Here is a 25,896-nt window from a genome sequence, read left to right as displayed (position 1 = left end):
AACTGATTGGTTCTAAAACACTTTCCTTGGACATTCTGACTATAAGTATCAAGATCCTTAAAAAATGTCCATTCAAATTGATCCACTAGGGCTTCCCTGGTGGCGCAGTGGTTGAGAGTCCAACTGCTGATGTGGGGGGGACGGGTTCGTGCCCCGGTCTGGGAAGATGCCACATGCCGCAGAGCGGCTGGGCCCGTGAGCCATGGCTGCTGGGCCTGCGCGTCCGGAGCCTGTGCTCCGCAACGGGAGAGGCCACAACAGTGAGAGGCCCGCGTACCGCAAAAAAATAATAATAAAAAAAAAATAAAAATAAACTAATCAAGAGTATACTTACCATTGTTAAGAAAGTCTGAATGTCCTTAATCCAGCGGGAAGTGATGAATCTGGTACATGCTCTTTGGGAAAGAGGTAAGTGGAGGAGAAATGCCACGCTGAGACAGTGCAGTCTACACCAATCTGTCACCCCCTCCAGGGTGGGGCAGTTCGTCTCCACCTGCATCAAATAAAGAAGGTGGGTCAGAAGACCGTGGCCAGGACACCACCTGATGCCTGGGCACCTCAGAGAAGGTGCAGCTGCACCACGTGGGCAGGAACCACACGCTCTTACGCTGTTCACTCTGCATTTTTGCAAAAGTTCTTTTCTTCACATAACACACACGTTGGGTAAGAGAGACAGGGAACCGCCAGCTTAGTAGCAGTTTACATGAAGCAACTTCCTGTGTTCTTAGTTGAGCCCAACTTCACATGAGCTGACCCAGCAGCGCATGACGTCAGGAGCTCACAGGATTCTGCACGGCGGGGCATGCGTGCACATGTGCAGACACACAGGGATGGCTAGTTGGTTGGCGAACAAACCCACACCAGTCTACAGAGTCTCAATGGCCTCTGTCAGCCCTACAGAAGCTGTGGCTTTAGCATCTGTCCAGCCAGGACAGCAGGAAGCTCCTTGCACAAGGCAGTGGACAGAGTGGAGCTTGGATAAGACACACAGACCTGGTTTCAATCCACACTGTATTTCATCCTTGGGTTTGACGAATGTTCCCTGGACTCTCTGAACCTCAGTAAGAATCACAGCACCTCCCTTAAACTGCTGTCGTGAAGACTTAATGGCACAAGGCATGTAAGAGCCCAGAACATCATAAGGGGGTAAACTCTCACCAAGGGCCACTTTCTTATCTTCCGCTGGAGGGCTGGACACATTTGACTAAAAACGTACTAAGGGAAACATCTGTGAGTAGAACACCAACCCATCTAACAGCACAACAGATGTTTCAGTAAAATCAAATAGATAAAATTTCACTGGTGTTTCACGGTAAACTTATCATACCTGTTGGATGTTAGCTTTCTGAGCATCAGTGGTCTTCGATCTGTTTTCTAAAAAGTGATGGTATAAACTCAAAGACAAGGAGCACGAAGTAACACAAAGAACTTGCCGAATGTCAGATCCTTCTGGCCACAGTTGCTTAAGCAGAGAAATAGTTTCACATGCCTGTCACAGAAGGAAATTGTAAAATGTCGTGGTATTTAGAAAAATGTTTTCAATCATAAATGATCTTACTAGAAGAACTCATACCGAAGAGAAAAATAGATATGACTACACAAAAACATTTCTGTTTAAAGCAAGAAACAAAATTCAAAATGGGAACATAATAAGTATTTCAATGAAATTATTACAAGTTTAAATATGTAAAGAGCTCCTATAAATCAATAAAACATCTAAGCCTTTAATAAGAGATGAGTAGATAATTCACAAAATACAAATATTAATAAAAGTGTTCAACCATTTTAGTAACAAAAAGGACAATTAGCATATTTTTACTTTCAAATTAGCAAAGTATATTTTAAGGATAATAGCACTGGAAATCACGTGACGTGTCATTTCTCTTATATTTGCAAATCAGAGTATACATAGGCACAGAGTTACTGCAAAGCTATTTGGCAATACATATGATTATCATTATGTATGTTGATACTTTCTGATTGACTATGCAAGTTCTAGGTATGTAGGTTAGGTAAGTTATACAAAATGTGTACCAAGATTTATGCTCCAAGATGTTCATCACAAAGTTATCTGTTAAAGCCAATTTTCAAACAATTTAAATGTTCAGCATTAGAGAAATATTAGGCATCCAGTAAAAATAAAATTTGTGAATAATTTTTCTGATAATCGGAAAAAGTGGTGTATTAAAGTCTGTTATTAATATGTTTGTCTGTTAATATTATTATAGTGATATTAATTTCCTGGTTTGACAAACGTACCTTGGTTACATCAGATCTTAACACTGGGGGCGGAAGCTGGGTGAGAGGTATATGAGAACTCTGAACTATGTTTGCATTTTTTTAGTAATTAAACAATTCATTCAAATCAAAAGATTTTTAAAAGTTTCAGTACCTCTTCCATCATATCTTTCCATTTTAAATTTCCAAAAAGACGTCCTAATGCTAAAACTCTACATTCCTTCAATTGCTTAATCAGGGTTTTATAAGCATTCTCAAAGTGCTTTTCATGCTGCAAAAGGAAGGCAAGTCACATAAATTGTCATAAATAATATATCACATTACTTTCCAACTAAAGAAAATCATATATTGAAGATAATATTGTTACAATATATTTCTAAGTTAAAAAAAAATACACTAATGTAATTACAGATCATCAACAATGCTTTTAAAGCCTGCCTGTCTTCCCCAAATTAATTTTTGTCGAGGTCCATTTTATTTTTTAACAACTTCATCAAGGTATAATTAACATGACACAAAATCCCCTCACTTTAAGGGTACAATTCAATGGCTTTGGGTAAATTTACAGAGTTGCGCAACCATCGCCATAATCTAATTTTAGAACATTTTCAATATCTCAAAAAGAAACAATTTACCCATTTAATGCACTAGATTTTATTAGAAAAAAAATTCAAAGAGACACAGAGAGAATACCATAATCGCCTTCCCCAGGTAATGAACATCCAGCAACAGCCATTATCAACATGCATGGCATTTTTATACACATTTCACACAGTCCTCAAATTGATCAATGAAATCACCTCTTTAAGGTGAGTGTTCAATAAACTAGGAAATAAATTATTTTACCAGAAATAAAATCCTCCATTAAAAAATGTCTTTCTTGAGAAAAGACTAGCAAGGAAGTTTGTAGGGACTCTTCAAACACAGAATCAGAAATTGCTCTAACAGAATAAAAAATGAACAGATTACAGGACCTCCTGTCACTACAAAAAATAATTTTTTAATTAAAAAAAAATACACACACAAGGCAGTTCCTACTCACAGCAGGCAACCAGAGTTGGAAATAGTTTAATGACTGAAGTTCTAACGAAAGCAAAGTAAACTATCTTATTGGATTTTGTGATAGCCATCCAGATGTGGCCAGTGCCACGAGGGGTGTGACCCTCAACTCAAAAAAGTGAAAATGTTAACTGACACAAAAATCATTTTGATGATATATAGAATTGTCTTCACATTCTAAATTCCCTATAAGTAGTGAAAATTACACAGAAACCAAATTTATTTCTAAAATTGGTGAGCATTTTTGAATTCCCAAATGTTCAATACAGTCATTACCAATTATACCAATACAGCAAAATAATAAGATCACAGGATTAAAATTCTAAATACTTTGAAAATTCTATTAATGATTTAATGTTAAGAAATAATTTTATTTCAGGGACCTCCCTGGCGGTCCAGTGATTAAGACTCCATGCTTCCGATGCAGGGGGCACAGGCTGGATCCCTGGTCGGGGAACCAAGATCCTATGTGCCATGCAGTACGGCCAAAATATTTTTTTAATTTTTTTTTAAATTGTATTTCATCAACTTTCACCATTGTTTTCTCATGAAAAGCTACCATATTCACCATCATTTCACTAGTATGTGGACGCATGTCTGGCCTTCCTAAGTGGAGATGGAAGCGCATGCCACGCTTAAGCACCGAAGTGCTGGGGTCAGGCTGCCTCTTTTAAAATCCAGGCTGTATTACTGGATTTGGAATTGACAATGGGCAGATTATTTGTTCAAGTATCTATTTCATCATCTGCAAAACACAGACAACACTAACACCTCCCTCACAGGGTCACTGTGAAGGTTAAATAAAATGACTCATGGGAAGCACCAAGCACTACTGTTATGACAACAACTGCCCAATAATGACTGCATTTTTGTTTTATTATTATCATTTCTATTTTTCTACACCTCTCTGTTAAACCTATGATAATTTCCATAAAAGAGGGAGAAATAAAACTGAGTCAAGTAATGCAGAAATTTCGTGAAATTCTAAAAGTTTGTCTTTTAGGTGCAAACTACCTTCTGGAAAATCAACTGGTGTTTGTACTTGCTCGGCATAAAGTACGCGTAAAGTCGAAGGACATCGGATGCTTGGCCCGAGAAGAGCACGGCATTGACATTCATCGCCCAGGACTGCATGATTAAAAAGTTGAAAAGGTGTACTTGTAGATGGCTCAGGCTTTCATCGGCAACGATCAGAAAATATGGGTAACTGTCTTCCAAGAAACTTTTCCACTCTTGTGAGAAGCACCCAGAAAAGTCTGTTCGGACATCAATGTTGGTATTATGCTGAAGGTGGAGAATTAACGCCATTCTCAGAGGAAGCAATTCAGGGATGCTGTTGTATGCATGTTCAGCATCCTGTGGGGTAGACAATTTTGAAATCATCATTTAGCCGTCTACTAGTTTTGCTGGTTAACACATACCATGAAACTCATTAAAGGAATAGGTTCCAACAGTCGTATTCTGTTTTATAGTCAGAACATAGATCCTCGATCCTTGACTGTCATTTTGCAGATATATGCCACAAATCACAATTTGGGTTTAAATACATGTTCCCCCTTTAACTCACACTTTCCCTTCCCATTCTAATTCTTCTCCTCTCCAATCTCACTTCAAAAAGAAAAAGGAAAGAAAAATATGTAAAAGCAAATGGTAGCTATAAAGCGTCCACAGGGAAAGCTGGGGTGGATCGCGCTGCAGGGACAGTCCCAGGTCACCCGGAAGTAGCACCGGTTTTTATCAAAAGCCCACAATTCATGCATTGCTCGCAGGCAGTCAGCAAGGCTCAAATATCTAACAATAATATGGATCACAAAAGAACTGAACAGACATGCACTAAAACCTCCAAGAATAACACACTGGTTACCTTTAGGGGTAGAATGAGGAGGTGGTGGTGGTATGATACATACATGTATTTGAAACTGTTAAAATTTCATTAGTTATATGCACATTCAAATCAAGGAAGACCAGGTATCTTCCCTTGGATGTATTTACTTCAGAGCAAATAAGAACGAAGCAACATTGGTGAGTTTGATCCACCTCTGGGCTCAAACAAACTGGTTTTTTTTGGTTTTTTTGTTTTTTTTAGTTGCTGGAGTAGGAGTTTATTAATTTATTTTTGCTGTGTGGGGTCTTCGTTTCTGTGCGAGGGCTTTCTCTAGTTGTGGCAAGCAGGGGCCTCTCACTATCGCGGCGCGGGGGCCTCTCACTATCGCGGCCTCTCCCGTTGCGGAGCACAGGCTCCAGACACGCAGGCTCAGTAGCTGTGGCTCACAGGCCTAGTTGCTCCGCGGCATGTGGGATCCTCCCAGACCAGGGCTCGAACCCACGTCCCCCGCATTAGCAGGCAGACTCTCAACCACTGCGCCACCAGCGAAGCCCCCACAAACTGTTGAGTTTTGAAGACAGAGGTGGACCTACTTGGAGTTGGGAGATTAGAACCCGGAGATCAGCTCAGTTGCTTCCGAGGACACCCCTCCCCCTCCTCCAGGGTCCTGTGTGTCCTCACAGGAAAGCTCCATGAGGGCAAATAAAAAATAATCCTCTACAAATGACCCAATTTCATTCCTTTTTATGGCTGAGTAATATTCCATTGTGTGTATGTACCACATCTTCTTTCTCCATTCGTCTGTGATGGACATTTACGTTGACCTGGCTATTGTAAATAGTGCTGCAATGAACACTGGGGTGCATGTTTCTTTTTGAACTGGGTCATCTGCAGAGACGTGGATGGACCTAGAGACTGTCACACAGAGTGAAGTAAGTCAGAAAGAGAAAAACAAATATCGTATATTAACGCATATATGTGGAACCTAGAAAAATGGTACAGATGAACCGGTTTGCAGGGCAGAAATAGAGACAAAGAAATAGAAACAAACGTATGGACACCAAGGGGGGAAAGGGGGGAGTGGGAAGAACTGGGTAATTGGGATTGATATATATACACCAGTATGTATAAAATAGTTAACTAATGAGAACGTACTATATAGCAGAGAGAACTCTACTTCACTTTGCTGCACAGCAGAAACTAACACAACATTGTAAAACAACTATACCCCAATAAAAATAATAATAATAATCCTCAATGTAGTAATTTCTGAATACTGGGATCCTGGGTCACTTTTTTTTTCTGTTCTTCCCTTTAAATTTGCTGAATTTTTATAGATCTACTTCACTTTGAAATAAGAAGAAAAACCTACTTATAAAACAATGTCATTGTAGTCTCAGTTCTCAAATCATAGAAAAGAACCCAACTGTCACGTTACCTTGAAGAAGACGACGGCAAACTGTCCTCCTTTATTAATTAGATCCACAAGGTAGCATTCCACCAGGTAAAAGAAGTGCAGGCCCTGTTCAGGCCGCAAGGATTTCTCACAGATGTATGTCATCAGCAGTGAGTCTCCATCAATCAGAAAAAACTCAGACTCAACAAAATCATTCAACAGACTGTCATAACTAAAATACAAACAGTGAAAATGAAAAATTACACAAAGATGAAATCAGGCCCCAAAGGCAGCAGCTTTATTATCATTATTATCTTCATCATCATTATCATCAATAGCTTGATTTACTGAGTAATTCTTTCACGTTGGTCTCTACACTGACTTGCCAAAGACACCCGCACGCATGAGTGTTCTTCACAGGAGGAATCAGCATCACCTCCGCTCAACAGGGAAGGAAACTGAGGCTCAAAAACAGAGCACGTTATCTAAGGCCAAAATGTGGGCCGGACTCAGGGACTCAACACCTATATCTGAATATAGACCTTCCTGCTTCATCAATCTCATCCTTTCTAAAGAAGATGTGGCACATACATACAATGGAATATTACGCAGCCATAAAAAGAAACGAAATTGAGTTATTTGTAGTGAGGTGGATGGACCTAGAGACTGTCATACAGAGTGAAGTAAGTCAGAGGAAAACAAATACCGTATGCTAACACATATATATGGAATCTAAAATTAAAAAAAAAAAAGGCATGAAGAACCTAGGGACAAGACGGAATAAAGAATAAAGACACAGACCTACTAGAGAATGGACTTGAGGATATGGGGAGGGGGAAGGGTAAGCTGGGACAAAGTGAGAGAGTGGCATGGACATATATACACTACCAAACGTAAAACAGAGAGCTAGTGGGAAGCAGCTGCATAGCACAGAGAGATCAGCTCGGTGCTTAGTGACCACCTAGAGGGGTGGGATAGGGAGGGTGGGAGGGAGGGAGATGCAAGAGGGAAGAGATATGGGAACATATGTATATGTATACCTGATTCACTTTGTTATAAAGCAAAAACTAACACACCACTGTAAAGCAATTATACTCCAATAAAGATGTTAAAAAAAAAAAAGAGAATTACTGTAGAGGGAGGAGACATGGGAACATATGTATAGCTGATTCACTTTGTTATAAAGCAGAAACTAACACCAGTGTAAAGCAATTATATGCCAATAAAGATGTTAAAAAAAAAAGAGATTACTGTAGAGGGAGGAGGACATGGGAACATGTATAAATGTATAACTGATTCACTTTGTTATAAAGCAGAAACTAACACACCACTGTAAAGCAATTATACTCCAATAAAGATGTTAAAAAAAAAAAAGAGAATTACTGTAGAGGGAGGAGGCATGCGAACATATGTGTATGTGTAGCTGATTCACTTTGTTATAAAGCAGAAATTAACACACCAGTGTAAAGCAATTATACTCCGATAAAGATGTTTAAAAAAAAAATACATGGAAATTGTAAGCATGATTTCGAGAAGATTGAATAAATGCTCTCAAATACGGGAAAAAAAAAATCTCATCCTTTCATAAAATGATGGGTTCATTGACAGCCATGGACAATAAAGCAAGAGAAGACTGTTTCCACTGACCATCAAACAGCTCTAAAAGTTCTGTGTTCAACAATCTCATATATATATATATATAAAATACTATAATACATATACTAAGATAAATGATAAATAGATTAGATATGTGGATAGATGGAAGGATGGATGGATAGATAGATAATAGACAGACGGTAGATGATAGATAGATGAAAGGTAGATAATCGCTTTAAGGCCAATCCGATACACAGCGAATAAGATGTAGAACTTTATATCTCTTGATTTATTACTACAACACTCACTCAGCTTCTGCCATTTCATCCAAAATCAACTGTGACATTTTCTCCAAAAACTTCAGGTACTTTTCTAAATCTAAAAAAAGAGAGAGAGAAAGAGAATGAATTATTTTCAATCAATTCTTTTTAAAAGAGCTATCATCTACAAATTATTTGAGAAAGAAAAAAGTCATAAAGTTAATTCTATTAAATCTGTGTAGCTTGCAGAATCATTATTTTACAATTTATAAATATTTTAAATTGAAAATTACCCATTCTTGCCACGTGCCTCCAACCTGATGGAAAATATTAAATATAGCAAATATCCTTTACTGTGGTACCTCTAAGTGGCAGATGCTAATGAAAACAGCAGACCTACAAAGAAAGAAAAATTAGAAATGAATTATTCCATCAACAAACGGTACTGAATGACTATTGTGTGTTAAACAAAACTTAAGGCACTGGGAATACAAGAATGAACAAAAGTCAAAATGCTGTCAGTTCCCATGAAACTTAAAATTTACCAGGAAAGATAAATATCAATCAGATAATCATACGAACAATGGAACATTGCAAATGTGACAAAGTCAAAAGGTCAGTGGACACTTCCCTAAAGAAGCAATGCTTGAGCTGAGTTCTGAAGGATAAGACGAGATATAATTAAACAAAGGGGTGGGGTGGGTAGCACTGCAGGCAGAGAGAACCCAGAACACCTGGCGCAAAAGCCTTGTGGCAGGAAAGTGTGTGGATGGTTCTAGGTCCTAAGAAGAAGCCAGCCGCGCTGGAGTGCAGAAACACAAAGTCATGCAGAGCCTCTGATCGCATGTTTGTCATCCTAAAATCCACTGATGGATTTTAAGCAGGTAGTAATGTGATTGACTGTGCATCTTGGAAGATTACACTGGCTCCAGTACAGAGAATAGATGGGGTGAAGCAAAGACCCCGCTAGTGAGGCGGAGAGAAAGCCACTGTTCTAGAGCAACGGTAGCAGCTGCATGTAGTGCAGCTGGACAGTAGTTTGAGGCACATGTTCATCTCAGATACTCAGAAGGTGAGTTTGACATGATGAGGTAATGGATCAGCTACGGATAGAGAAGAGGAGCCCCTTAGGATTCTACCTGATGCAATCGCATGCAAGGCGAGGCTGCTCCCTGGGCTGGAAACCTTGGGATGCGGCCAACGTCAGGGAAAGATCCTAAGTTCATTTGTGGTCAGCCTGGGTTCGACTTACTATGGGATATGTCCTGTAAGTAATTAAATGTACAGGTCTAGAGATCAAACACGAGGTCTGGGCTAGACCGCAGTGTGAGAGCGGTTTCAGTATTATGGTTAAGTGAGGCCACCGGTGTGGATGAAGGCACTTGGACAGAGAGACACAGCATCAGGAAAGACAGTATCAGATACACGAGATGAGATGGGTTAAGTCACAGCATCCCAGAGGTTCACGGGTGCCCTTAACATCTCAGGACTTTTTTTTTTAAATCGTACTCCTAAGACAAAATGAATACCTAATAGTTCATGTATTAAGCAGTGAGCTCCAAACAAATTAAGTCCTAACACCTTCATTTGAAAATATAATGCACATAAACTGAAACAGATAATACAGGTTTTGAAATTAAGTAACAATGACTAATGGGACATGAGTGCATCCTGGGCACTGGGCAGATTTTCAACCACAGCTATGTTGGCAGAATAAAGCCTCCTTCATCTGACAGGTAAGGGACTCCCGGCCTGTTCCCCAACCCTCACAGGAAGCTTTCCATATGAAACTTTACCCCAAACTGGTTCTCACCTAAACATCACACAGAATCCACAATCATTACGCTCAGTTCTCTCTCATGTAAGGGAGAAACATGCTAAATAAAATAAAACCAGCTACCTATCATAATAACCACGAGTGAATATGTATAAAACATTAGAATCGCTCGACATTTAAGGGGGAAGAAAAAAAAATACGAAGCCAGAAGAACAAACATGATTCAAGGACAGAACAGTCCTTAAAAAAAAAAAACTCCAGTTAGAGTTCTCAATAATGACAGTGACATTAACTAATAAAATAGTAACAGGTTGCTACAGCAAAACAAAAAAAGTAAATGCTCATAAAAATTTTAAATACAATTTCAGAAAAATAATTTATGCACAGAACAATGGAATGGGCATGCTGAAATTTCAAGTTAGCGGATCTAGGGGTTAAAATCCAGGAAATTTCTTAGAGGAGAGAAGAGAAAATCAAAGAGATGGAAAATAGAAAAATTACTAACATATGGAGGAGAGATCAACAAGTTCTAAGTCCATGTCACAGTAATTCCAGTCACAGAGAAGTACGATTGCAAAGTGGGGTGGGGATAAATTAAAAGTAATCAAAGATATAATAGTTAGCATAACATAACAATATTAGGCCAGAGTTAAAGAAAAATATACTTTTTTAGATGGAAAAGTTTTTCCAAGCACTGAGCAGAAATAATGGCAAAAGAGAAAACCATGCTTACACACAGCTTGTGAAAACCGAAGAGCTCCAGGAATACAGAGAAAGACGGAAGCACCACAAAGAGGTGTAAGGCAGATGTGAGCAGAGGGAACACGGGCGCTGTCAGCAGGACGCCGGGCTTCTCACCCCAGTTGTGAACGTACTACAGTTGAGGTAAGTTACGTTCTCTGTCTCACTTCACTCATCCACTCATCGGACAATCATATTACTCCCCCTGGCTGTGTTTGCAAGCCATTTAAAAGTATGAGCTGATGCATACAAATGGATTAAAATAGTACCTGGCACACAGATACAACACATCAAAATGAGAGCATTACTGGATGTCTTGATAAAAGAAAAGAATACTTTCAAAGTTCTGAGAGGAAAATGTTTTGAACTAAGAATTCTGTATCCAAACAGTCATTCAATTCATCAGGAGAGGGAAAAGACAGTACTACTAGACATTTAAGAAGTCAGGGGCTTCCCTGGTGGCGCAGTGGTTAAGAATCCGCCTGCCAATGCCGGGGACAGTGGTTCGAGCTCTGGTCGGGGAAGATCCCACATGCCGCGGAGCAGCTAAGCCCGTGCGCCACAACTACTGAGCCTGCGCACCACAACTACTGAAGCCCACGTGCCTAGAGCCCGTGCTCCGCAACAAGAGAAGCCACCGGAATGAGAAGCACGCGCACCGCAACTAGAGAAAGCCCGCACGCAGCAACGAAGACCCAATGCAGCCAATTAAAAAAATTAATGAAAAAAAATTTAAAAAGCAGTCGGAAACCTCACCAACGACTCATCTTAAATGAAAATTTATTTTAAAAGATAGTACAGAAAATTGAAGAAAAAAGATAAAGAGGACAATCAAGAAACATTGAAATTATGTACGGTCCACAAAAATTAAAGGAAGCTAAAAAGAAAAATAAGAGGATGCATGACACTTTGAATTTTGAGAAGTATCCATTTCAAGCAGTAGTCTTAGTGATATACAACTATGTTTCCCAGGCAAAGATAAAGACTTCCTACTACTGTACATAATCATAATTTTGTAAGTGCTGCTAACTGCTTTTCCATTTTTGATTCAAAATAGAAACAAATCACAAGAATTAAAGTCATAAAATACTATAAATTATGACAAAGATTTATAGTATGAAATTCATACAATGAGCCAAATAGGGAGGTTCATACATGGGGAGGCTTCATTTCTGTGAGGCGGGGGGTAACCCAGCTCACAAACAGAGACAAAAATGTAGAACTGGGTGGTTCCAGTTTACAGCTTCTAGTAAACAAATCGATCTCGGCATTTTTAGGTGGTGACACAACAAAAATAGAGGCAAAGAGCTGTTTCCATACAGAACTACACCAGTGTGGAAATACTCCAGCGGGGGGGGAGGGGGGGCGGGGAGGGATCTTAAACCTGAATTTGATCAAATCTCTGGTAGCAAGAACTGTCACTTAGAAATTTAGAAAACAGAAGAACATCTTAAATGTTAAAATATGCCAAGAGGACTAGGAGAATCACTACAAGACAAGATTTAAAAAAACAACAACCGGGGCTTCCCTGGTGGCACAGTGGTTGAGAGTCTGCCTGCTGATGCAGGGGACGCGGGTTTGTGCCCTGGTCCGGGAGGATCCCACATGCCGCGGAGCAGCTGGGCCCGTGAGCCATGGCCGCTCAGCCTGCGCGTCCGGAGTCTGTGCTCCGCAACGGGAGAGGCCACAACACTGAGAGGCCCGTGTACCACAAAAATAAATAAATAAAATAAAATAAATAAAAATAAAAACAACCCGGCTTCCCTGGTGGCACAGTGGTTAAGAATCTGCCTGCCAATGCAGGGTACACGGGTTCGAGCCCTGGTCCGGGGGTATCCCACATGCCGTGGAGCAACTAAGCCCGTGCACCACAACTACTGAGCTTGCGCTCTAGAGCCCATGAGCCACAACTACTGAGCCCACGTGCCACAACTACTGAAGCCCACCTGCCTAGAGCCCGTGCTCCGCAACAAGAAGCCACTGCAAAGAGAAGCCTGTGCACCGCAAGGAAGAGTAGCCCCCGCTCGCAGCAACTAGAGAATGCCCTTGAGCAGCAACGAAGACGCAACGCAGACAAAAATAAATTAATTAATTAAAAAAAAAACAAAAGAAAAACCACCACCAATATAAACTTTCAAACAAAACCCCCCAGCTTATTAAGAAATAAATTGCAAGAGGATGAAAGAGATGGTAACAAACTTCCAAACACAGTAGTGTCAGAACCTTGTTTGGGTTCTGATTTTAAAATCTTAAATTGAAAGAAGGGGAAAAAAAAGAGGAATCGTGGACTACACGTTGAAGGAGAGACAGCCAGAGCCAGAGTACACGGTCCAGGTGATGGTGGAGCACGCAAGGGGACCGCTCCTGAAACAAGGCCTGCAGAGGAGCTGACCCGCAGTGGGCAGGACTTGAGGGTGGCCTCTGAGACCCCAGCCTCCCCGGTGTGCCCCGCCCCCCATAACCTGTCCCCTGGGCGTGGGCAGGACCTGTGACTTTAGTGGGACAGCGTCTCCCCTCATGGGGGTACATCTGCGAGACTATCATACACAGGAGAAAGGAGATTCTCCTGCTGGCTCTGCAGACCTAAAGCTGAGGCTAAGCCCCTCAGCGGGGTCTCTACAGGCCAGGAGGAGCCTCCGGCCAACAAGAAACAGGGAACTCCAGCCCCACAGCTGCAAGGAACTGGATCCTTCCAGCCAGCGGACGCCTTCATTCCAGCCGGGAGATGCAGGTCCGGGGCTCAGCCCCCTGCCTGGACTTCCCATCCACTGAAACTCTTAACACGGTGAATTTCGACGGACTTCAGCCACTGAAGTGGTGATCATTTGTTGCACAGCAATAGAAAACGAATGCGTACCCCGTGACCGTGAATACTTCGTTAAAAAAATAAATAAATTCTTACAGCGCTAAGCCACTGAAATGTAGGAATCACCTGGGAGACCTTATGAAAATGCAGACTCTGATTCTGCAAGTTTGGTTTGGGTCCGAGGCTCCGCAGGGATGAGGAAGCTGCTTGGCGCTGCCCCGTCCAGGGCTCACCGGCCCTGTCCGCCTCTGACGCGCTTTGGTCTCCCCAGTAGCCCCATGCCCACCCTTTCTCCGAAGAGGACCCTTAGTGCCTGAGCACTCGTCTCCCTCCTCAGACCTCAGCGCTCCACGCGCCCGCCCCCGCCAGCGCGCACTTCCCCCTTGCAACTCCGGAGCTCTGCGACGCGCCGGCCCCCGGAGCATCGCGCATCCCTCGCCCCCGCCCTGCATCCCCTGCGCCCAGCGCCCGCGCCGGGCACCTCCCCGCCCATCAGGTCAAAGACCTCGAGCCCCTGCGAGACCGCAGCGCCCCGGGACCCGCGAGACGCCCTCACACCCTTTACCCCGGACCGAACCTGGAGCCGGACCCGCAGCCTCTGAAGGGCAGCTGAGCGCACCGCAGAAAGGCAGGAGGGCGCGGAGCGTAGAACCGGTGTAGGGGTCGGACGGGGCGGGGCGGGGCGGGGCCCCCGGAAGGCCAGAGGTCCGGGAGACTTTCGGTTTCCTTTATCGTTTGCAGGACTTCAGTTTCAAGTTTCGTTTCACCGCGCTTCAGTTGTGTGAGCTGGTAGGTGGTTTGAGCATCCTTCCGTCACAACATCCAGCAAGAGGCAGCAGAGGACTTTGAGATTTGGGCATGAAATAGAGGGAAATGAGGCAGAGAAATCCGGGACATCTATCTAAACAAGATAAAATCAAGAAGAGGCGGAATTAGAAATAGGTGAAATGTGTCCACCTAAAAAATGTTCACAACCTAGAAGTTGAGAGTTACGTTTTACTCGATAGGAATTTTTAGGACTTCAAGCCCAGGAAGCAGCATCTCAAGAAACCCTGAGAAACTGCTCTGAGGAGGTGAGGGGGGCGGAGCCAGATTACATAGTTTTTGCAAGAAAGGGCATGGAGTCTGAACGTCAGAAGATTATTGTTAATTAAGGAAAACCAGATATCCCAAGTTAAGGAAATTAGTGCTTTTCTATATATGGGAAGATGCAAGAGTCTGGGCTCACTGAAATCATTCCTTTGATCTGCACCTCAGCTCTCTGGGGCCAATGTTTTCTCATCCTGAGTTTTCGCATGGCTCACGGCAGGGAGTGGCTGCAGTCTGATGGCTGCTAGATGGCAGGTATTCTTTTCCTTCCTGAGTTCCCTCAGGGCTCACCGGCTCACTTTGGAGGGCTGCAATCGCTGATGACTGTGACGTTCTTTGTTTAATGATGTGTCAGGAAATATTCCATTTCTCAAATGTAAGGTACTGTGGAATCTGAAATTCCACCTTTATGCAAAAAGAAAAAAACCAGTTAAGAACGCGTGAACTTGGAGTTTCTGTGATGAGAAGCTGAGAATTACCGTTCTGTGTCAACTATATTTGGAGCTTTCATGGACCGAGAAACATCTTTCTGTGAAATCGAAAGCACAACATTCTCACTGTTGTTTTTTTTTTGCCGCACCAGGTAGCTTGTGGGATCTTAGTCCCCCTGCCAGGGGACTGAAACCCAGGCAGTGAAAAGGCAGACTCCTGACGGCTGGACGGCCAGGGAATTCCCTATTTCTCACTTTAATTGATGTTATTTTTACATAATTTCTGCCTGTTGATGTTTGCAGTTGCTTACTGTGCTCACGTGCTTAATTTCATGAACTTCATGAACGCCATAAATGTGCAAATACGCTGGAATTCCAGGAAGTGGTGGGTGGGGGAATCTTAGCAATAGTGGGAAGCCAGGAGCTGCTCTGTCCGCAAGAAAAGAAGAGAGGTCCAGGCTCTCACTGATCCACAGGGGAAAACAGACAGATGGCCATCGACTGGAGAAAAGGGCAGGGGCTGAGAAGGTGGACACTTCTCACAGCCATCAGGCTTTTATTGATTATTTATTTGCAAGTTTGTGATGTGTTTCTTGTGATGATAGTGAGAAAGAAAACAAGAGAACCTGGAACTTGACACCTGACTGGTCTAAAGTGACGCTCCGTTTGTGTCCCTCCTTCGCCAAGCTCTCTAAGGCGCTTGCCTGGGGCCAGCTGGGCAATGCCCCTCCCTCCTCCTGCCCAAAGGTCAGTGTCCTGACTCCTGACACCCATGAGCTCAGAGCAAAGGTATCAATACTTTGCAGGATGGACTGAAGTAAGGCTCTGGAGCTCAGGAAATGATTGGTACTTACCCAGGGGGCTCGGAGGGTCCTTACCAGAGGGAGGTGGAAGCCACCTGCTTTTTGGCATGGTGGCCTCTCGTGGTCTACATGCACTGTCTACACCTCTTCCCCTCCGCCGAGTCCTTGAGCCCCTTTATTCCAGATCTGCCTTGAAACTGCTCTGTCAGAGACCAGTGATGAGTCATTGATTGAGAAATCAGGATAATGGTCCTCTGGTCCACGATTCACTGACTTCTCTCTCTGAAATTTTTGAAAGATTTTAGCCAATCTCTCTTTTCCTAAGAGCCTCTTCTCCCTCGGTTTCAGTTACAGTATTCTTTAGCTCTATTTCTTTCCCTCCCATCTCTTGGGATTAATGGAGTGATCACGTAACAGTTGCTCAAATTAGAGCCTGGGGACTGCTGTTGAATCTTCACTCAAATCCCAGTGAACTTGAGCTCCTAACATGGATGGAATCTGGCACCTCTGTGCTGCCATTTTCCACAGGCCAGTGAGGGCATCACCACTTCTCACCTGGATGGCTGAAACAGCTCTTCCCTGCCGGACTGCAGTCGGTCCCTCCATCCCATTTCCACCTGCTGCCAGGGTCACCAGTGAGCATGGAAAACGGAGCCTGTCCGGTCCCTGTTGAACACACGCCAATGCTTCCTTCATTGCTTCTGGATTAAAGCAACCTACTAGTCCTTCCTCTTTGGGGGCCTCCAACCATTTGATAGGTCTCCTTCCAACCGCCCTCGAGTCAGGGGCCACAGCCAAGCGCAGGACCCCTGTCCTGGACAGACGTGATTGACAGGTGGCTTGTCCCATGTACTCACAGCCCCGGAAGGAGCCAGCCCCCCAGGCAGGGCACACAGGCCAGGACCAGGGAGCAAAGTCACCAGGTGGGACTGTAGAAGGCAGATTTGGTCATAACCAGAGGGTGGGGTGACCCTGGTTCCCTTGGGAAGTCGTGATTGCTTGCTGAAATAATCGTGCTGGTGGTCAGGGAGTGACAACTCCTGGGTAAATGCAGCTGTTCCGGAGGACAGAGGAACTGGCCGGGGTTGGGGGGGTCGGGCATGGGGGTATATCTGCTCTCACCTGACAAGCCCCCCAGAGAGCAGATGTGCCCCTGGAGGAACTCAGGGATCCCTGGGAGGCTCAAAGATGTCGAGGATGTCAAGGCAGTGAAGCTTCCCCAAAATATGGCACGTCAGCACGTGGAGCATCTCAGCTGGACGGCAAGAAGCAGAAAGGTCACTCCAACCACCACCTTTACATCCTTCCCTGAAATCAGGGGATACTCCCCCCCCCATCCCCCGGGACCAGAGGACAGAGGGCATCCTCATCACCAGAGATGGGGAACACAGGGCCAAGGAGGCAGAAGGCTGTGTGAACTCACCTGGTCACTTCTCACCTTCTACTACCCCAGCCCAAAAGCCCTCTGTCTTGCCGATTCTTCACATACTTATTGTTTCTTTGTCTAAAAGGTATAAAATCTTCCTGCTCTGCATGCACCCCTATGTTCATAGCAATAGCCAAGACAAGGAAGCAACCTAAATGTCCAGCAACAGAGGAATGGATAAAGATGTGGTACATATATACAATTGAACATTACTCAGCCATAAAAAAGAATGAAATATTGCCATCCGCAGCAACGTGGATGGACCTAGAGATTATCCTACTAAGTGACATAAGTCAGAGAAAGACAAATATCATATGATATTACTTATATGTGGAGTTCTAAAATATGACACAAATGAAGTAATTACAAAACAGAAATAGACTCACAGACATAGAAAACAAACTTATAGTTACCGGGGGAAAAGGGGAGGGATAAACTGGGAGATTGGGATTGACATATACACACTACTGTAAAATATAAAATAGATAATAAGGACCTATTGTACAGCACAGGGAACTCTACTCAATACTCTGTAATGGGCTGTATGGGAAAAGAATCTAAAAAAGAGCAAGTATATGCATATGTATAACTGATTCACTTTGCTTTACATCTGAAACTAACCCAATATTGTGAATCAACTATATGCCAATAAAAAATTTTTTAAAATCTTTCTGCTCTAGTCACTTCTTTTGGACTTCATTCTCTTGTGAAGGGTCCCAAGTACAGGGAAAAAATTCAACAAACTGTGTATGCTTTTCTCCTGTTCATCTGTTTTATGTCACTTTAACACTCAGGCTCAGCCAGAGACCCTAAGAGGGCAGAGGACATTTGTCCGCCTCTACAGTAACATATGGAATTTTAGGCCTTACGATACCTTGACATCCATTTAAACCTTGGTGATGACCCAGACTTTTAGTGAGCAGGACAAATACCTCTCCAGGAAGCAAAGTGGAGCCCTGGCCAAGCGGGAGAGAGTCAGGGGGAGAGGCGGCCCATGGAAATGTGAACTTCAGAGGTGCCCGTCCTTGTGGGCACTAAAGGGAGTTGAGGGGTCTAAATGGCAGGAGTGGGGGAAATGCAACCCCCAGGGGCAGAAAGTTCACTTAATCAATGCCTGTGGCAATGGTGACACCCACGGAGACGGCGGGGGGTGGGGAGGCATGTGCTACCTTGTAACTTAAATCAGAGCTCTTTGAAGAGTCCCTTGGTCCTCTTAACTAAACAAATGAAACCAGCTGCCAGGGACCTATAGGGAAGGTGGCAATGGCACTGAACTTCCTTCAAGGCCCAGCACTGTCTTCTGAGACAGGAAATGAGTCCTTACTGTGGGTGACATCTGGGTAACATCTGGAACTCCTAAGGGGACAAGACATGCCCCAGTGAGGTTGTCTGGGGTTGAGCATGTGTAGAGATGTCTGTTGCCTTGCTTTATATGTGAGTATCTGCAAAGCAAAGATCCCCAGCGTTCTTCACCCCAAAAGGAAGGATTCGCAGGCCACCAGCCAGGTATATGTGAAAATGCACAGATGGGGACCATCCTCGGCCGGGCATCGGAGCTGCGACGGCTGCCTAAAGGGTGGCCGGCTGTGCCGACCTCGGCCCCCCCTCGGCCAGGACACCTGGTTTAAGAGACAGGAAATCAGCCGCACGTCTCTGAGTTCCTCCATACACGGTGACGGCGACTCCATCTATAAACTCTGCAAACTCCCAATTCTGTTCACTCAGTTGATCCCAAGGGGTTCCCCGGGCAGCCGAGGGGTCTGGGAGCGGGGGGCCTCCTCCAGCTCTGGCCTGAGGGCAGGGGCCACAGAGGACGTGCCCTGCTCCACGCTGGGACCTGCCGGAGGGTCCAGGTCCGGCTCCATCCTCTAGGGAGAGGCCTCGTCACAGTTCCATGCTGTGGGGCATTGCTTTTATGACTCAAAGCAATGAGTCCAGAGAACAGAGGGTCATGGGCTCAGGGTCTGTGAGAGCCTCTGCTGCCGGGAGATCCCAGCATGTACAGTGCAGAGCTGAGGAAGGGCAGCGTTTTATATCAGAAGCCTGTGGGTACCATGGCCATTGTAGGTGGTCCAGACACTTCAGGAGTCTTGAAAGGAGACTGTTAATGCCTCAAGAGCGAAGGAGTCTCGGAGGGCACTTTCGGAGTGCATGCTGATCTCAATGTGGACTGACTTTACATCCTTCTGTGCAGGGGGCCCCACTGTGCCCAGAGCCTGTGGAATTTATTCAAGTCAGCTAATCCTAAACTGCTTACCCTGCCTCACCAATTCCTTTGCATGGAAACCCCAGTAAAGGCACTGCCCACAATTCTCCCTCTCCTCTGCCCCCTGACTGACCCTGATGCTTCCTCTGAGTGGCCCAGCATGGTGTACTCCCCCCCGCCCCGAGAATTTGAATAACAAAGGTGTCAGACTCTTTCTGGTGTCTGCTCTTGGTCGCTTCTGGCCTTGCCATGCGTCACCCGAGGTGATGTGGTGAAAGCGAGTCCCACGCACTTTCCCATTTACCACCAGAGCCCATTTCCATGTGCATCTGAGGTCGGGAGGTGGGGTCAGTGGCCTTTCCTTGGGTCCCAGTTCAGCTTCCAAACAATTGCTTCTTCTTATAAAAAGTCCTGGTCTTTCAAGCGTTGGTCCTTTGAGTGGACGGTCCTTCACCCACATTGTTTAATCAAGACTTTGGATCCAGTTGGGCTCTTGACTTTCTTCTTCACCCGAAGTCCTGCCATAATCCCGGGGGATGCCAGCACACTTGTCTACCAATTCCATGCCCTGGCATCTTGCTTCCTATTTGTGGTTTTACCTGCTTGTACCTGCTGATCGTTGCCTCTATGCATCTTCCACCCCTTGATTCTGCAGCAACACTTTCATGCTCCACTTCCAAAATCCTAAGTCAAAATATCTATCAGTATGTAGTGCTGTGTAACAAACTACTGCCAAATTTAGAGGCTTAGAGCAATACCCTCAAACCTCGTATGTGTTTATCCAGAGCATTAAATTGACCCTCACTGATTTTAAATCCTTGAAACAAAGTGTCCTCTACTCCAGGCCACACAGTGAGAATTCAACAAACAGTACTGTTACTGAACTGGAAAACACACCAGAGAGGTTCCACAGCACGTAGAAGACAAATCAGCGAGCTGGAAGACGAAGCAGAGGTATGCAGCCAAACAGAGCAGCAAAGTGAAAAAAGAAAAGTTGTATAAAGTGAAGATACCTTAGGGGCCCTTTGGACACCATCGATCAGAATAACGTTTGCATGATGGGGGGCCCAGAAGGAGAACAGAGAGAGAGCACGAACCAGAAAAATTAACAGAAGAAATAGTGTCTGAAAACTTCCCTAATCTGAGGAAGGAAACACACATCCAGGTCCAGGAATCCCAGAGAGTTCTGTATAAGATGAACCCCTAGAGGGGTGGGATAGGGAGGATGGGAGGGAGGGAGAAGCAAGAGGGAGGAGATATGGGGACATATGTATATGTAATAACTGATTCACTTTGTTACACAGCAGAAACTAACACACCATTGTAAAGCAATTATACTCCAATAAAGATGTAAAAAAAAACAAAAAGATGAACCCAAAGAGACCACATCAAGACACATGAAAATTAAAATGGTAAAAGGTAAGGATAAAGAGAGCATCCTGAATGCAGCGAGAATAAAACAACTTATTACACACAAGAGAATTCCCATAAGGCTATCAGCAGATTTTTCAGCAGAAAACTTACAGGCAAGAAGGAATGGCATAACATATTCAAAGTGCTGAGAGAAGAAAACCTCCAAAGCAAGAATTCACTACCAGCAAGGTTATCACTTGGAATTAAAGGAGGGATCAAGATTTTCCCAGATGAGCAAAAGCTAAAGGAGTTCACCACCACTAAACCAGCCCTACAAGAAATATTAAATGGACTTATTTAAGCTGAAAAGGAATGACACTAATTAATAATAAGAAAACAAATGAATATAAAATCTCACTGAAGGGGCTTCCCTGGTGGCGCAGTGGTTGAGAGTCCGCCTGCCGATGCAGGGAACACGGGTTCGTGCCCCGGAAGGTCCCACATCCCGCGGAGCGGCTGGTCCTGTAAGCCATGGCCGCTGAGCCTGCGCGTCCGGAGCCTGTGCTCCGCAATGGGAGAGGCCACAACAGTGAGAGGCCCGCGTACCGCCAAAAAAAAAAAAGAAAAGAAAAAACTCACTGGAAACTGTAAATATAGAAAAAAGGTAGTGTTTCAATCACTTATAAAGAAAACACAAAGGTTAAAAAACAAAAGTAGGAAAATTAAAATTACAATGATTTTTTTTTTTTTTTTTTTTTTTTTTTTGTGGTACACGGGCCTCTCACTGCCGTGGCCTCTCCCGTTGCGGAGCACAGGCTCCGGACGCGCAGGCTCAGCGGCCATGGCTCACGGGCCCAGCCGCTCCGTGGCAGTGGGATCTTCCCGGACCGGGGCACGAACCCGTGTCCCCTGCATAGGCAGGTGGACTCTCAACCACTGCGCCACCAGGGAAGCCCTACAATGATTTTTAAGGGATACATAAAATAAAAAGATGGAAAACATGTCATCAAAATATAAAACTTGGTGGGGTAGTAAAACGATAAAGCTTTGGAATGTGTTCAGATTTAACTTGCTACCAACTTAAAACAGGCTACTGTTTACATAGGATATTACATGTAAACTCCATGGTAACCACAAAGGAAAAAAACAAAGTAAATAAACCAAAGAAAATGAGAAAGGCATCTAAACATGACACTAAGAAACCACCAAAACACAAGGGAAGAGAGAAAGAGAAGTTCAAAGGAACAGAGTGAAACTACAAAAACAGACAGAAAACAATTAACAAAATGGCCATAAGTACATATCTATCAATAATTACTTTTGATGTAAATAGACTAAATTTGCTAATCAAAAGACATAGAGTGGCTTAAAAAAAACACTCTATAGGACGAGGGGAAAATGGCGGAAGAGTAAGACGCGGAGATCACCTTCCTCCCCACAGATACACCAGAAATACATCTACACGTGGAACAACCCCTAAAGAACACCTACTGAACACTGGCAGAAGACCTCAGACCTCCCAAAAGGCAAGAAACCCCCCACGTACCTGGGTAGGGCAAAAGAAGAAAAGAAAAAACAGAGACAAAAGAATAGGGACGGTACCTGCACCAGTGTGAGGGAGCTGTGAGGGAGGAAACGTTTCCACACACGAGGAAGCCCCTTCGCGGGCGGAGACTGCGGGTGGTGGAGGGGGGAAGCTTCGGGGCCGCGGAGGAGAGCGCAGCAACGGGTGCGGAGGGAAAAGTGGAGAGATTCCCGCACAGAGGATCGGGGCCGACCGGCACTCACCAGCCCGAGAGGCTTGTCTGCTCCCCCGCCGGGGCGGGCGGGGCTGGGAGCTGAGGCTCAGGCTTCGGTCGGAGGCAGGGAGAGGACTGGGGTTGGCGGCCTGAACACAGCCTGCAGCGGTTAGTGCGCCACAGTTAGCCGGGAGGGAGTCCGGGAAAACGTCTGCACCTGCCGAAGAGGCAAGAGACTTCTTCTTCCCTCTTTGTTTCCTGGTGCGCGAGGAGAGGGGATTCAGAGCGCCGCTTAAAGGAGCTCCAGAGACGGGCGCGAGCCGCGGCTAACAGCGCGGACCCCAGAGACGTGCCTGAGACGCTAAGGCTGCTGCTGCCGCCACCAAGGGGCCTGTGTGCGAGCACAGGTCACTCTCCACACCCCACTTCCGGGGGGCCTGTGCAGCCCGCCACTGCCAGACAACTACCCCGGAAGAACTCACGGCGCGCCTCAGGCCGGTGCAACGTCACGCCGGCCTCTGCCGCCGCAGGCCCGCCCCGCACTCTGTGCCCCGCCCTCCCCCGCGGCCTGAGTGAGCCAGAGCCCCCGAAGCAGCTGCTCCTTTAACCGCGTACTGTCTGAACAAAGAACAGACGCCCTCCGGCGACCTACACGCAGAGGCGGGGCCAAATCCAAAGCTGAGCCCCGGGAGTTGTGCGAACAAAGAAGAGAAAGGGAAACTTCTCCCAGCAGCCTCAGGAGCAGCGGATGAAAGCTCCACAATCAACTTGATGTACCTGCATCTGTGGAATAACTGAATAGACAACAAATCACCTCCCAAATTGAGGAGGTGGACTTTGAGAGCAAGATTTATGTGTATGCTTCTGTGTGAAATTTTGTCTGTATAGCTTTGCTTCCAACCATTTGTCTTAGGGTTCTATCCGTCCGGTTTTTTTTTTCTTTTTCTTTTAAAAAATTTTTTTTCTTAATAATTATTTTTTATTTTAATTATTTGATTTTATCTTACTTTATTTTACCTTTTTTCTTTCTTTCTTTCCTTCCTTCTTTCTTTCCTTCCTTCCCTCCTTCCTCCATCCCTCCCTCCCTCCCTCCCTCCTTTCTTCCCTCCTTCCTTCCTTCCTTCCTTTCTTTCTTTCTTTCCTTCTTTCTTTCTTTCTTTCTTTCTTTCTTTCTTTCTTTCTTTCTTTCTACTTTTTCTCCCTTTTATTCTGAGCCATGTCAATGAAAGGCTCTTGGTGCTGTAGCCAGGAGTCAGTGCTGTACCTCTGAGGTGGGAGGGCCAACTTCAGGACACTGGTCCACAAGAGACCTCCCAGCTCCACATAATATCAAATGGCAAAAATCTCCCAGAGATCTCCATCTCAACACCAGCACCCAGCTTCACTCAACGACCAGCAAGCTACAGTGCTGGACACCCTATGCCAAACAACTAGCAAAACAGGAACACAACCCCACCCATTAGCAGAGAGGCTGCCTAAAATCATAATAAGGCCACAGACACTCCAAAACACACCACCAGACGTGGACCTGCCCACCAGAAAGAAAAGATCCAGCCTCATCCACCAGAACACAGGCACTGGTCGCCTCCACCAGGAAGCCTACACAACCCACTGAACCAATTTTAGCCACTGGAGACAGACACCAAAAACAAGGGGAACTACGAACCTGCAGCCTGCAAAAAGGAGACCCCAAACACAGTAAGATAAACAAAATGAGAAGACAGAGAAACACACTGCAGATGAAGGAGCAAGATAAAAACCCACCAGACCTAACAAATGAAGAGGAAATAGGCAGTCTACCTGAAAAAGAATTCAGAGTAATGAGACTAAAGATGATTCAAAATCTTGGAAATAGAATGGAAAAAATGCAAGAAACATTTAACAAGGACCTAGAAGAACTAAAGATGAAACAAGCAACGAGGAACAACACAATAAATGAAATTAAAAATACTCTAGATGGGATGAATACCAGAATAACTGAGGCAGAAGAACGGATAAGTGACCTGGAAGATAAAATAGTGGAAATAACTACTGCAGAGCAGAATAAAGAAAAAAGAATGAAAAGAACTGAGGACAGTCTCAGAGACCTCTGGGACAACATTAAACGCACCAACATTCGAATTATAGGGGTTCCAGAAGAAGAGAAAAAGAAAGGGACTGAGAAAATATTTGAAGAGATTATAGTTGAAAACTTCCCTAATATGGGAAAGGAAATAGTTAATCAAGTCCAGGAAGCACAGAGAGTCCCATACAGGATAAATCAAAGGAGAAACACGCCAAGACACATATTAATCTAACTGTCAAAAATTAAATACAAAGAAAACATATTAAAAGCAGCAAGGGAAAAACAACAAATAACACACAAGGGAATCCCCATAAGGTTAACAGCTGATCTTTCAGCAGAAATTCTGCAAGCCAGAAGGGACTGGCAGGACATATTTAAAGTGATGAAGGAGAAAAAACTACAACCAAAATTACTCTACCCAGCAAGGATCTCATTCAGATTTGATGGAGAAATTAAAACCTTTACAGACAAGCAAAAGCTGAGAGAGTTCAGCACCACCAAACCAGCTTTACAACAAATGCTAAAGGAACTTCTCTAGGCAAGGAACACAAGAGAAGGAAAAGACCTACAATAATGAACCCAAAACAATTGAGAAAATGGGAATAGGAACATACATATCAATAATTACCTTAAATGTAAATGGACTAAATGCTCCCACCAAAAGACACAGATTGGCTGAATGGATACAAAAACAAGACCCATATATATTCTGTCTACAAGATACACACTTCAGACCTAGAGACACATACAGACTGAAAGTAAGGGGATGGAAGAAGATATTCCATGCAAATGGAAACCAAAAGAAACCTGGAGTAGCTATTCTCATATCACACAAAATAGACTTTAAAATAAAGACTATTAGAAGAGACAAAGGACACTACATAATGATCAAGGGATCGATCCAAGAAGAAGATATAACAATTGTAAATATTTATGCACCCAACATAGGAGCACCTCAATACATAAGGCAAATACTAACAGCCATAAAAGGGGAAATCGACAGTAACACATTCATAGTAGGAGACTTTAACACCCCACTTTCACCAATGGACAGATCATCCAAAATGAAAATAAATAAGGAAACAC

At 44.2% G+C, this 25,896-nt stretch overlaps 1 protein-coding gene across 1 annotated transcript in view; it reads right to left on the bottom strand.

The window, feature by feature from the left end:
- DDX60 (DExD/H-box helicase 60) overlaps nucleotides 1–14,371 on the bottom strand; it is an 84,667-nt gene extending 70,296 nt beyond the window's left edge. The window contains exons 1-8 of the mRNA XM_067745420.1: nucleotides 14,276–14,371; nucleotides 8,668–8,770; nucleotides 8,423–8,492; nucleotides 6,561–6,750; nucleotides 4,312–4,653; nucleotides 2,393–2,509; nucleotides 1,328–1,489; nucleotides 335–493 (exon numbers count right to left, since the gene is read on the bottom strand). Of these exons, the coding sequence (XP_067601521.1) occupies nucleotides 335–493; nucleotides 1,328–1,489; nucleotides 2,393–2,509; nucleotides 4,312–4,653; nucleotides 6,561–6,750; nucleotides 8,423–8,492; nucleotides 8,668–8,671 (1,044 nt within the window). The 5' untranslated portion in view covers nucleotides 8,672–8,770; nucleotides 14,276–14,371. The remainder of the gene's footprint in view (nucleotides 1–334; nucleotides 494–1,327; nucleotides 1,490–2,392; nucleotides 2,510–4,311; nucleotides 4,654–6,560; nucleotides 6,751–8,422; nucleotides 8,493–8,667; nucleotides 8,771–14,275) is intronic.
- Between the last annotated feature and the right edge of the window lie 11,525 nt (nucleotides 14,372–25,896).

The sequence above is a fragment of the Pseudorca crassidens genome, chromosome 7 (assembly GCF_039906515.1).
Source record: "Pseudorca crassidens isolate mPseCra1 chromosome 7, mPseCra1.hap1, whole genome shotgun sequence".
NCBI lineage: Eukaryota > Metazoa > Chordata > Mammalia > Artiodactyla > Delphinidae > Pseudorca > Pseudorca crassidens.
Note: the sequence above shows the minus strand (reverse complement) of the source record. Positions and strands in the feature narration are given on the sequence as shown.